Source organism: Notamacropus eugenii, chromosome 3, assembly GCF_028372415.1.
Source record: "Notamacropus eugenii isolate mMacEug1 chromosome 3, mMacEug1.pri_v2, whole genome shotgun sequence".
Taxonomy (NCBI): Eukaryota; Metazoa; Chordata; class Mammalia; order Diprotodontia; family Macropodidae; genus Notamacropus; species Notamacropus eugenii.
In genome coordinates, this window is record NC_092874.1 from 63,778,265 (window position 1) to 63,791,993 (window position 13,729).

The 13,729-nt window shown below is 39.7% G+C and overlaps 1 protein-coding gene across 5 annotated transcripts in view; it reads left to right on the forward strand.

Annotated features, from left to right (window-relative positions):
• ARMC3 (armadillo repeat containing 3) overlaps positions 1–13,729 on the forward strand; it is a 129,532-nt gene that overhangs the window by 48,279 nt on the left and 67,524 nt on the right. For all 5 annotated transcript variants that reach the window (XR_011976667.1, XM_072651702.1, XM_072651703.1 and 2 more), the window contains 2 exons: positions 12,111–12,263; positions 12,462–12,567. Coding sequence is in view for 4 of the 5 variants with exons in the window: in XM_072651702.1 (XP_072507803.1) it covers positions 12,111–12,263; positions 12,462–12,567 (259 nt within the window). In the remaining variant the exon portion in view is untranslated. The remainder of the gene's footprint in view (positions 1–12,110; positions 12,264–12,461; positions 12,568–13,729) is intronic.

A 13,729-nucleotide genomic window follows, 5' to 3' on the forward strand; every position in this document is an offset into this window, starting at 1 on the left:
GGGTATGTGAGATAAAACTCCACTGGGATCACATAGAGACCAGATGAACAGTGCAGAGGCCATACGGTCAGCGTGAGTGAAACAATCTTGGCAATGGCTGCTAAAAGCATATTCAAGATGACATCCTGCCAAGGATTTCCTGCTTGTTCTGAAAACACCTGGACCTGGAACACCATGTAACAGCCTGTTCTGTTTAGATCCCTGCTTCCAAGGCCCCCAAAACAGTAAACCCAAACCACATGAAGGGAAATAGGAGTCAGGTTAATGATGCCAGTTTTATATAATGGACAGGGCAATAGATTTGGAGTTGTGGAGGCCTGGGTTCAGATCATCCATTCTTCCTTATAGATCATGGACAAGCCACTTAATTTCTCCAGTCTGTAGGCTGGACATAATACCAGTAATACCTTCAAGTTGCACATATCTCATCACCCTTTTGGGAAGCCCACAACGAATTTTAAAATGCTACATAAATGCCTGTGATGGTTTTATTATTAAAGGCTCGTGGGGGGATATTTAGATACCTACAGTGGGGTTCCAGAGACTTCTCGAAATTATTCTACAATATGTGATGGCTGCCCATGTGCACCCAACATTAGCCATGGTACTTGTGGCCATGGTCTCCAAGACACATTCAGATCTAGAGGAGCTTCAGATCTACCATTTATAGCTCCTCTCCTATCTGTGTGTGAACCTTGGACCTACCCTAGTTAGTGAGTGTGGAATTGATAACTAAGATGACATCTGAACATCTGAACATCTGATTTTCAGCTAATGTGTGTTTAAATATATGCTATAGGATCATGTATTGGCGTTTCAGTGGAATGCCCGTTAGCCTTGAGAAATTCCTCAAAGCTACTGACTAGTGTCAGTCATAGCCCTTGGAAGTCACTAAAGGAATTTCAATGATTATAGAGACCAGATTAAAATGAATCCTTAATCTTGTCCATTTGGGTTTTCCGTCTAGGGATCGTGACCCAACCATTCTTGTCCATATCCATATCCTCCCTATGTTTATCACATGAGAATGCTAAGAGCCTTCCTTTGATTTAGCTGGACATTTTGAGGATATCAGTGGAGCCAATGGCTTGTCAATATATTGTCCCTTGCCCTTGACAGATGATTGCCCCATCCTTTTTTTCCCTACATTTCCTTGATGACGTCTTTTATTCTTTTTCTTCAAAATTCCTTATTATGTGCTAAGCCTGCTCCCATTCATTATGTACCCCTCCATTGCCCTCTGTATCATACTCATTTTATTTTTTTAAAATTCATTAATTTTATTTATTTTCAGTGTTCTACAATAACTACCATATAACTGAGATTATTATTTTCCCCTCTCTCCCCCCACCTCCCTCCTCCTTCCCCAAGACGGCATACAATTTTGTAAAGGTTCTACACATACATTCCTATTAAATAAATTTTCACTATAGTTATTCTGTGTTGAAGAGTTAAAATGAGTGAGAGAAATCATCTAACAAACCAAAACACAAAACACACACGCACACACACACACACGCACACACACAAATAATCTGCTACATTCTGAGATTGAGTTCCATAGCTCCTTCTCTGGATGTGGAAGGCATTTTGACTTAGAAGACCATTGGGAATTTTTTTGAAGTCCTTGCATTTCAATGAAGTTCCAAGTCTACCAGAAAAAACTCTCGCACACTGTGGTTGTTGCTGTGCATGCATAAAGTTCTCCTGGTTCTGCTCACTTCACTCAGCATCAGTTCATGTAAGTCCTTCCAGGTTGTTCTGAAGTCTTCCTGTTCATCATTTCTTATGGTGCAATAGTACTCCATTACATTCATATACCATAATTTATTCAGCCATTCCCCAGTTGATAGGCATCCCCTTGACTTCCAGGTTTTGGCCACCACAAAGAGTGCTGCTATAAATATTTTTGTACATGTGGGACCCTTTCCCATTTTTACGATCTCTTGGGGATATATCATACTCATTTTAAATTCCTCCCATGCTACAGTGTGTACCATGATTTGGAATGCTGGTAGGATATTAGCATTAACAGTAAAGGCCTTTGTTTCTGGGATAAGTTTGTGTTCATGAAAGGAGCCTTGGAATTTCTGAATCCAGCCTGCTCTTCTCCTTCTGGGGACTAACTTGCTGTCATTTTGGCTATCCATCCCAGGTACATATCCTGATGGATGAGCTCTGAGGGTTCCCTTCAGTAGATACCCAGGCCAAACTGAATAATTATGGATCTTTTCTTAAGAGGCGCTGCTATGTTTCAAGGCTTGATGCAACCACCATCATCCACAAACAGGAGCATCTGGAGGGCCTCAACATCCATTAAAAATTCCTCTTCAGCTTAAGACTCTGCTCTGTGAAAGCCAGACAGCCTTGTCTTGGACCATTAACTAAAGCCTCTGACTATGGACAAAGCATGCAGACTCACAGAAAAGGCAGACACAGGTGGCCTGATATAGGAGAAGGATCATTAGACTTGGAGTAGGATGCCCTGAATTCAAATCTTGCCATCACTATTGTCATTCATATTCATACCCTGTGTTCTGGATCAGGACCCCCTCCACTCACCTCCTTCCCCTAAATGCCACAGGAATCACCTTCCCAAAAAACTAGGAATACTTCCAAAAATTCCTAACAATTCAGCCATAACGATTCAGCATGAAGTAAAATTTGCTAATTTCTCACTGACGTTTGCTGGTGTGATCAGTGAGGGAAGAAGGGGAGCATTAGGGTCCAGTTCACAATGCCACCTTTATTTTCCTTGTCCCTCAGACCAAAGCTAAATGTGCAGACAGACCTTATCAGAGTCTCACTTGCCTTGGCACACCAGCAAAGGCCTCATATTCCCTCTCATACACATTCTTTTTTAGTTTTTATTGTATTTTATTTTTATGTCACCTCCATTTCCCAATATATCCCTTCCCCTACTTTCTAGAACCTCCTTTCTGCCAAGCTTTGCTAGTCTTCTCATTTTCAGGTGTAATTCCTCCCCTGGTCCCTTCCTCAGGGCTGAGCAGTATGGATCTGCTTTTTCCCCACTCCTAATCTTGTTTGGCACAGCAGTGACCTTTTTCTTCAGTGACTTTAGAACTAGGTCAAGTATTTATGGATCAATCATAAGGGACATTCTTAGCCCTACCCTCTCTGAACTTGAGCTAGAGAAAAGGCACTGTCCCAGAACCCTCGTGGAGGTGAGGGAGAACAGCCTAAAACACTGTATCGCCATGTCAGAAATATGGAACCATGCTGGGGGATTTGAAGCCTCAATCTGACCACATAGGAGCCAATTCTATTGGCTTTTTTCCCTTTTAAAATTTTCTTTTGTTAATGTGAATTTAACAATAATTAAACATTTTAATATAAAGAACAAATAAGAGTACTGTGCAAGAAACTCACATAATACGATTTTTAAAACAAATACATAACTCTTAAAGTTTAAAATATAGTTACAGAATTACTCTACTTGTGTTTCCTTCTGCACTTTTTTTCTGATTTAAAAAAGCTTTACTGATGTTTTTCTAATACCTGTTGTTGCTTACTAACTTATCACCATCACTACCACCTTTACAACAAATAGTAAAACGAACAAAAGCTGTCATCAGCGTGGCCATGTCTTGGATTGCATTTCTCCTTCTACATCTCTAATTCATCCTACCCTAAACTGTTGCACTGGGACTGGCAGCACTGGTGGCCTGGGCCCCCAGATTGCCTGCCTGTCCATGGAGGCCTTCTACCTACAGTCCCTTGGAACAGATTTCACCCTTTCATTGATAGCATTGTCTTCTGATTCAGCTATATCAGGTTATCTGTCTTTCTTCTAGGATCAGGTTTCCTAGCTAAATGATCTTGAAGTATTCAACCTGTGCTTCAGAATCCCCTTTAAGAACGCCTTTTTTTTCCAGCCAGAATAGCTTTCACATGCCTGATTTCATTCAAATAATCCAACTGAGGCCTTCTTTCCTGCCTAATGCTCCGTATTGGTATGGAAGTTTTCGATCTCCTATGAGAACAACTAAACATTTCACAGCATTCTAGTTGTGCTCCTCAATCAAAGGCACCAATCAATCACACAAACATTTAAGTACTTACTGTGCTAGGCACTGTGTTTTCCCCCTTCCAGTCATTCCTGACCTTTTGCAATTCCAAATTGTGCTTTTACGGCACTCTCATTCTGAAACGTCCCTCAGCATCTGAGACTTACTCACTCTAGCACATCCCGTCACCTCTGCATCCTCCTTACCTGGAATATTTCCTCCCTAGGACTCCCAGCCAAGTCTGGTAGTCTGAGCCTGCTCTAGCATTCAAGTCACCCAGAATGATAAGCTTGTCCTCTTTTGGCACATTGATGATAAGGGTCTCTAGGTCTTCATAAAATTTTTCTTTGACCTCATCAGGGTTCATCATGGTGGGAGCATAGGCACGGAAGATGGTGGCATGGAGTTTTCCTGAGAGTGATAATCGTATTGTCATGAGCCTGTCATTTACTCTTTTTGGCAGGCATACCAGCTTGCTGACTAGATTAATTTTGATTGCAAAACCCACACCAGCTTCACAGCACTCTCCTTCACTGCACCCACTTCAGAAAAATGTGTATCCAGCTCCAACTTCAGTAAGCCAGTCTTCATTTGCCAACCTGGTTTCACTCAGGGCTGCCATTTGGATATGATACCTGTTGAGTTTTCTTACAGCAAGAGCAGTTCATTTTTCAGGTCTACTGGATTTTGTGTTGTCTGTAAGTGTGCACACATTCCATGTGCCAATGGTGAGTGGAATCATCTTTGCAGATGTTTTCGTACATTTTGTACATTTTTTTTTGTGTTTCACCACATAGTGGGATTCCCTGCCTGCCACCGTAATCAGGCCAGGGTTAGGTAAGCAGATGATATTTAGGGCATGTTTTCTAGCCCCCTGCCTCACACCAGGAGGTGAGCAGTGTGATCCTTAAAAGGCTGCTCAGGCACCCAAGGGGCTGCCAAGTCCCACTGCTGCTTCCAGTGAGAAATGACCCTATGGCCTGGACCACCTGTGTGCAGGGTTGTGACGACAGCTCCCAGTGTATCCGCACCTGCTGCTTCAGCACTTGCTTGTTGCCACAGGACTTGGAGGCATAATAGTGAAATGGTATGGGTGATGTCTTTTGATTCGTGCTTAAACTGGATTTAAGCGAGGCAGAGTTGCACGAAGTCATCAACCTCACGCTCTCCTCCAGAGTCATCCTAGTCCAGTGGCAGGACAGAGTCAAGACGGCTGGCGATGGCTCAGGATGCAGTGGATGACCTTGGCGTCTTTGATTTCTAACCAAGTTCTAAGCGCTCCACACCTCTTGCTTCATCTGCCTCCGTGGCCATTGGAACAAATTGTTCTCATCTGCCCATTCCACCAGAGGAAGTCTTCAGGCACCTTCATAATTACTCACTAAATGTTTACTTTCTTCCTTCCTTCCTAGATACTGGGGATAGAGGGTACAAAGACAGAACTGAAAGTGTCCCTGGCTTTAAGGAGCATACAATCTAATGAGTGAGACAACATATACGCAAACAGGTATATAGAAAGCACATTCGAAGCACATACAAGGGAGCACGGAGAAGAGGGAAGTAGCAGCAGAAGGGATTAGGAAAGACCTGAAGCAGATAGACATGCTGGAGCTGAGCCTTGAAAGAGGGAGAACATTCTAGGAATGGGGGACATCCAATGGAAAGCCACAGATGTCACGTGGCAAGGAAGCCAGTCCTGCGTACGTGGAGGGGAAAATGTGCTAGAATACTGGAAAGGGAGGGTGGGTAAGGTTGTCAAGAGTTTTCAGTGTCCAAGAGAAGTTTCTTTTTGATCCTGAAGGTACATCGTAGGGTACCAGTGGAGTTTCCTGAGTAAGAGAATGACACGGTCAGACCTGCACTTTAGGAAAACTATCACTAATGGCATTAATGTAGGCCCATCTATCTTGCATCATCCACATAGGCCTGCTTAGTTTAAAAAATGTGGGGCTGAATTCTAACCGTCAAAGTGGCACTATCTCCTGACACCAAAACTACATTCTGTTTCACCTGGAAACAAGGTGGGGAGTTTGACTGCAAGTTCTCAGAGAGTCACCAGGATTGGAGCAGCAGACCAAGGGACCTGCAATGAGTAATTCCACTGATCCCAAAGTGACTGCAACAGTGGCATTAGGGTAGAGCTTAAGGGAACACAACTTTGGGAGTTTCACACTGATGGGTGGAAACCATGGAGACCGAAACCAAGGTGGAGGAATTCTTTTTCTCTGGCTCTTACTAGTCTCTGCTGCAAAATTGTGTGTGATGTTTTTGATGGACTCCACTAGCTGCCTCTTAATGCTGTTCTTGTTGAACTAGTTGTTACTCCATGCCTTCGCAGACCTTGGCCTCTGCTGGCCTTCCTAGACCCATGTATACTCCTGTGTTGATAAGATCTCTAGGACTCTGGACTCAGTCTTCCTGCCTTGACTTTTATGCCCACCTGATCGTACCATCACTTTAGCTAAACTCCAGTTTTCCTGCTGTGCCTTCTAAATTTTCCCCTAAGATCACTAAGTGGCTCTAAAGAACTAGGCCTAAAGTCAGGAAGACTCGAGTTCAAATCTCACCTCCAGCTGTGTGAACCTGGACAAGTGACTTAACCTCTGCCTTAGCTCCTTCAACTATAAAATGTGAATAATAACAGCACCTACCTCCTAGGGCTGTTGTGAGGGTTAAATGAGACATTTGTAAAGGCTGCACAGCGCTTGTCACGTAGCATACAATGAATGCGTTCTTCCTTCCTTGTCTCATTCCTTCCCTCTCCCTTCCTTCCTTCCTTCCTCCCTTCTTCCTTCCTTCCTTCCTCCCTCCCTCCCTCTCTTCCTTCCTTCCTTCCTTCCTTCCTTCCTTCCTTCCTTCCTTCCTTCCTTCCTTCCTTCCTTCCTTCCTTCTTTCTTTCCTTCCTTTTCCCCTCTCTTAATTTATCCACTCAGCTGTCAGATAAATATTCTTGAAGCACAGACCTGCCCATACTCAAAAAGTTCCAGTGTTTCTCTGTTGCCTGCAGGATACCATACCAACTCCTCAGTTTGGCACCCTTAAATCTGGAGCCAGCCCTCCTCTGCAGGATGATCTCACACACTGCTCGCTGTGTCCCAAACAAAGTAACCTGTCAGTTGTTCCTTCCATACAGCATTCCATCTCCTATCCCTCTGCCTCTTCAATGGACGCTGCTAGGCCTCCAGCACATCCCTCACTTCTACCTCCTACAACTCCAAGGTTTTTTCAAAGCTCAGTTCAGATGCTACCTCCTGCATGCGACCTTTCCTGAACCCTTCAGAAACTAGTCCTGCCCTCCCCAGTCTACCATCTATCTGTAGCTATCACTCTGTACTTATTTATAGGTGTATGCTTTGTTCTCCCCTCCCTAAACTTCCCAGATGAGCCACTTGAAGTAAGGGACAATTTCATCTTTGTCTCAGTATCCCTGGCACCAGCACAGTGCCTAGCACATAGTAGGCATTTAAAAAGTGCTTGATGATTGATTAGAAAATCCTGTCCCTTACACATCCTAGTATGACAAACTCAAAAGTCAAAATGTAAAACAAAATCACATCTGAAAAATGTCAATAATAAATAGTTCCAGAAATACAGAAACATTTACCCAATCTTTTTTACGTAGATCCCTATCTTGAACCCTAGAAAATGCCACATTTACCAAGTACATAGCCAACCCTGTCTCTAAGTGAAGCAGTTGAGTGTTGGAAAGTGGGGGTTGGGGCTGGAGCATTGGATGTGGAACCAAGAATACTTGGGTTCATAATCTCACTTCAGACACTTACAAGCTATATGACTTCTCCCAGGTCCAGTTTCCTTATCGGGAAAATCGGGAAAATTTATCACACCTACTTTCGTTGTTTTTGTTGTTGAGTCGTTTTTTGGTACTATCTGACTCTTCATGTTTCCATCTAGGGTTTTCTTGGCAAAGATTCTGCAGTGATTTGCCATTCCCTTCTCCAGCTCCTTTTACAGATGAGGAAACTGAGGTGTACAGGGTTAAGTGACTTGCCCAGGGTCACCCAGCTAGTCAGTGTCTGAGGCCAGATTTGAACTCAGGAAGATGAGTCTTCCTGACTCCAGGCCCAGCACTTTATCCACTCCACCACCTACCTGCCCTTCTGCATCTACCATGTAGAGTTATTGTGAAGATCAAATGCAATTACATCAAAAGCACTATAAAACAAACCACACGCCCTCATTACAAAATACAGATGACAAATCTCTGGAAGGAGTTTCCACACCGGGGATTCCCCATGCTGATGAAATCATGACTCTTTCTCCCTCCTCTGATCCCCAATGCCAAGAAGCACAAGTGAAACATTTTTGAAATAGTGGCTATAAAACAGGAAATTCAACCAAGGTGAGTGAAAAAGTTACATATCCTCACCATGTGTTAAACCAAGATTGCTAAGCCTTTGACTTGACACCAGGGATGAAAGAGTTCATTACACTACTCCCAGCTAGGTTTATGGACTCCCATTAACTTGGCATTAGGGATGAAGGTGACCCCACGCAGCTCCCAGGAATGGGAAAGAAAATAAGTACGAACAAGAGTTTTTGTGACGACACAATTCCATGTCTTTTTTTTAAGTAGCACTAAAAAAACCAGTTTTAAGGTTCATTACTGTAGGAACAGCTTACTTCGCATATGTAGCTTCACTGTTTCTGTAATTAAAATGTAAATGCTTCTCTTGGTGTAGGAATTCAACGAAGTACTGAGCTAATATGTTTTTTTCATCTTTAAAATCTGTTATAACCACACAGCAGTCTGCACTTTTGAGGTTTGGTGAACACAGCTGGATTTTTAGAACATTCCCAGCAGGGTTGGGAAACTAATTACCTGCGATATTGATTTAAATGATTTTTTTCTACCTCTCCAATAATTATATATGTACTATTTTGGATGTGTAACAGTTACCTACCATAAAGCCAGTTTCCTAAATTACTTCTATTGACAATGGATATTAAGGTGCCATTTCTGAAAAAGTGACATTGGTAGATGTCTATTTAGAAAGCTGGATAAAGATATGTCATGCAGTACTTTGTGAACATAACTACTTGGATCAAATATTATGGTTAGAAGGACTCTTCCTAATGCTCTATCTTTGGGAGTGAATATATTAAAGATTCAAATGTTTAAATATGGATTCTTTTAAAAAACTAAGCACATTTATAGACAGGTTGAGGAATTAAATTGTTGTTTTAAATTAAGAGGTTAAAAGATTAAAAAGATAGAGTGATGAGACATGGTTCATTAATTAATGCCCTGAAGTTCTTGAACAAAAGACCATACTGACCGCATTACTTTGACTCTTTCTAGTTCAATATGTTCAGATGAATGAAGGGTCAAAGACAGCAACTGTCTGTTACAAAGATGATTCGTTGTTGCATGTGAATAGTTAATCACTGTAAAGGAAAAAAAAGCATTTGGTAATTTAAAAATAGTATTGAGTTGCCAGTAATTTTGGAAAAAAATCTTGAATAATATTTTTGAATTAAAAATACTTTTTAAAAGTTGAATTTATTTCTTCATGTAATTCTTCTCATGAATTAAGATTTTTTTGAATCTGAAAGATCAGTTTTTTGTATAATAATTTATTATGAAACATAACTAGTCATCCTTCTCCTATGATATAAATTTATTTTATTAAAAGTTAATTTATGAGGATTCTAAACTCATGACCAAACTTGGCAAAGAATAATTAACTAAATTGGTAAGAAACAGACCAACTGGGAACTGTGTTACTTGTCAAACCAGTCTCCTGTACCTCTCTAGGGCATATAAAAATATACAGAACAGTTTGTTTGGGTTTTTTTGCCAAACCAGTCTCCTGTACCTCTCTAGGGCATATAAAAATATACAGAACAGTTTGTTTGGGTTTTTTTGCCCAGAACATGCTTTTGATAAAATAAATTACTTAGAATTAGCTGCAGAAGAGAAAAATAGTTATTGTAGCATTTAACAATTTTCTGCTTCATTGATGAAATTATTTTATCATGTTTATTTACTAATTTTATTTTTATTTATAACAAATCCAGCCAAATCCAAAGGCCAAGATAGAAAAAGGAAAGTACCTGATGTTTAGGGGAAAACATATTTATGTTTTTCATTCTGGTTTTCTGTGACTAGATGATTATGACAGATCCATATTCTTTCTCTCCATACATATATATGTATATATATGTACATACATACGTACATATATATGTATGTGTGTGTATACACACATACACTCCTTGGGAGAAAAAAGATTTTTATTCTTTATATTTGTATCTCTAGCATCTAATATGGTATATAGCACATAGTGTGCCTTTAAGAAATGCTTGTTCATACATATATGTATCCTTATCTACATGTATGCTATATACATAGATATACATATAAGCCTTTTATTTTTATTCGAGTAAAGCTATGGTTTATGAATGCTTTCATTATTTTAATTTGCATTTATCACTATAAATAATGATTTCAAGCTCTGTCCTCCACTAACTTCCTATTCTCACCTGATCTGAACATGACCCTGGCATCTCCAAAGTCATGCCAGTAGAATGTTCGCACTGGTAGGATTCACCAAGCTGGAAAAGCCTTAGAGCAAAGACTCTATGTCAGTGGTCTGAGGTCCAGCCTAGCTGAGTCCAAAGAGACCAATCACTCAGGTTAAATACAGAGTGATGAATTATTCTACCATAGTAAGTAATGAAAACCATCTACTAATGCGTGTATTAATTGTGGGACTGCCAAACAGAAAAAATAATTGGTCTGTGAGATATGCGTATGTATAAAAATAAAAGACCAATTGTGTCATGTTAAGTTTAATTAAAGCCCTCAACATCCAATATAATTTTTCTTTGGTTGGTCTGATCTTTTACTTCTTTCTCAGAATGAATGTAAATAAAAATTGTTTCTGTTTTGGCCAGAAACCCTGAGAGTCTTCCCCTCTCAGGTCTTATTTTTTTTTAAAGAGGTCATTCTTTGCCTCATTTATATTAAACCTCAGTCACTGAATGGGTGCTGCCTCAGTCATACTAAGACCTGTTAAAGACCTTAGACTGAAAAGGCCAAGGTCCCCCACTGTATCCTGGGTCATCTCCAGTTATCCTGATCCACATCTTGCCACTGGGTCCAGATGGTTCCGGAGGAGAGAATGAGGCTGGTGACTTTGCACAGCCCTCCCTCACTTAAATCCAGTTTACTTGCATGTCATGGCATCTCCTCCCTGATGTCATGGTCTTCTTCAAGAACAGCAATTAAGAGGTAGAGTAGTGTAATGAACAGAGGACTGAAACAGAGGAACACCTGGGCTCAAAGTCTTGCCTCTGATATATGATGTGTGACTGGGCAAGTCATTTCACCTTTTGGTATCCCCACATAATTCTCTGAAACCATCTATTACAGACAGTCTCGCCATACTCTGATCTGTAACTGCGGGGGATGGGGGAGACTTTCCTCACCAGGAATTTCCTAGATTGATGAAACCACAGATATGGATGCCCTTTCTTGCCCCCAAGTGCCCTTTAAATAACCATCAAGTTAAAGGTGTACTGGAGTTAACTCACACCTGATCAAAGGAAGTGATTGTTAAATTTTCAGTGTGAGCATTTAGCCTATGTCACAAAACAGAGCTTGCTTTCTTGTTTTGTTGATTATTTGCACTTAAGAAAGAAATGGAGAAAATACCAATGATGCAGATTAAATATGAGTGTGTCATGCATACAGTTTTTTCAGAGAGACATTTTTTGCTTTTTTAAACATTGACTAGTATCCCTCTGATTGACAGTCCGTAATTGGTGGCCAGCTAGCCTCTTTATGAAAGGATAATTTCCATGATGACAGAATTAGAAAAGATTATATTCTCCAACACTCTGAAGTACAAATAATAAGTTCATTGACTGAAAAGCTGATTAGGTAGAAATTCTCTATTCTTTGGCCTCTTTGTCACTAAAGTTGAAAGTCCCATTTGCACATTCTTGGAGAACTTATTTTGGTGATCACTCTTATCTTCCCATTAAAAGCCTGCGCCTTGCTCCCTTGCAGCAGTTTTTTAAAAAGTAATTTTAATTTTTATTTTTCTTTATAAAAAGCTGAAAATAGAAAAATTCTGCATGAACAAGAGGTGGAAAAATGTCTCATAACCCTTTTGGGATCTGAAAATGAAGGAACGAAAGTTGCAGCTGCTGAAGTGATTTCAGCAATGTCTGAGAATTTGGCCAGCAAAGAGTTTTTCAACACTCAAGGTAACATGAAATATCATATTACACACTGACACTTGTTGTTAAGTCATTTTCAGTCGTTTCCAACTCTTTGTGATCCATTTTAGGTGGTTTTTTTCCCTGGGAAAGACACTGGAATAGTTTGCCATTTCCTTCTCCAGGGTATTATCCTCTAGTGTCTGATAATTTGCTTAGTCACATTTTTGATCTGTATTTTTAAAGGGATCCCACAGATAGTCCAATTGCTGAAAAGTGAAAATGATGATATTAAAGAAGCAGCCTCTCTCGCGCTGGCTAATCTGACAACAGGGAATCAAGTCAATGCAAAGTAAGTCTAAAGATTTTGTGCCCTTATTTGTCACTTGACTGTTCAGCACTGCAGGCTGTCCCAATGACTATCTTTTCATTTCAAAGTAATTTTCTTAATCTTCCCAGGTGGTCTGTTGTAGACCATCCCTCCAGATCACTTATACAAGCATAATGAGTCATAAAAAACCCAAAAATCTTACTGGCGGCACTGACAAAATCCCCATTTTCTGGATTGGTGAACTTGTGAAGACTATTTGATTCAGGCAAAATAGTAAATGCCAGTTAAAGGACAAATAAAAATAATTTCTTTTGAAATATGAAAATAATGTAAAAATAATTTTTAAAATAATCTTGAAATACTAGAAAGAAATTAAGATGTGAAAAGAATGTCCTATAGGAAAATGCTGGTGCCTATTCTAGAAATCATTATCTAGATACCAAGGTTGTTCTACAAAACATTATACAAGTTGTTTTCAGGAAATTTTTGAAGAATATAATAATTTATCTCTTTGGTACAAGAACTGCCATCTTTTACAAACATATGTCTGTGGTGATAGTATTACTAAAATTAATGTTTTTAACTTAGAAAAAAATGCCCGTCAAACACACACCATCTCTCTTTTTCTTACTCATTTTTTCTTCCCTTTCCTCAATCTTTCTGCCTTTCCATTTCTCCTTGACAATGAAATAACAAGATTTAAAGTGGCAAAATAAATAGCATTAAAGAAAAATAACAGCCCCATTAATAATCTTTGACATGTTCAGTAATTTCTCAAATTAATATTCGTTATTATTTCACAAAAGCATGCAAAACTTCTAGAATATCATGTCGTAGTAAGTAGTTGTTTCAATATAACAAATTTACTAAAAGTTCAATATAATCACATTGGTGAGGCTGGGTACCAGAGGTACTAAAAAGTTATCTAGCTTTTCTAAGGCATCTGGAATAACCATTCTGATGTAATAAAATATGTCCAGGATTTTATCTTTACAAAGATTTAAAGAAATTCATAGGAAACTGGCCATGAGCTAATTGTTGAAATAACAGTTTTCCTTTTAGTTTTTCCATTCAGTTCAGACCTACTCATTTTGAAGATCCTATCATTTATGTAATCTTTTTGTAATTCTTTATAATCATCGTGCATAAAATAAAAAAAAGGACTAAATATTGTTTGACTTTT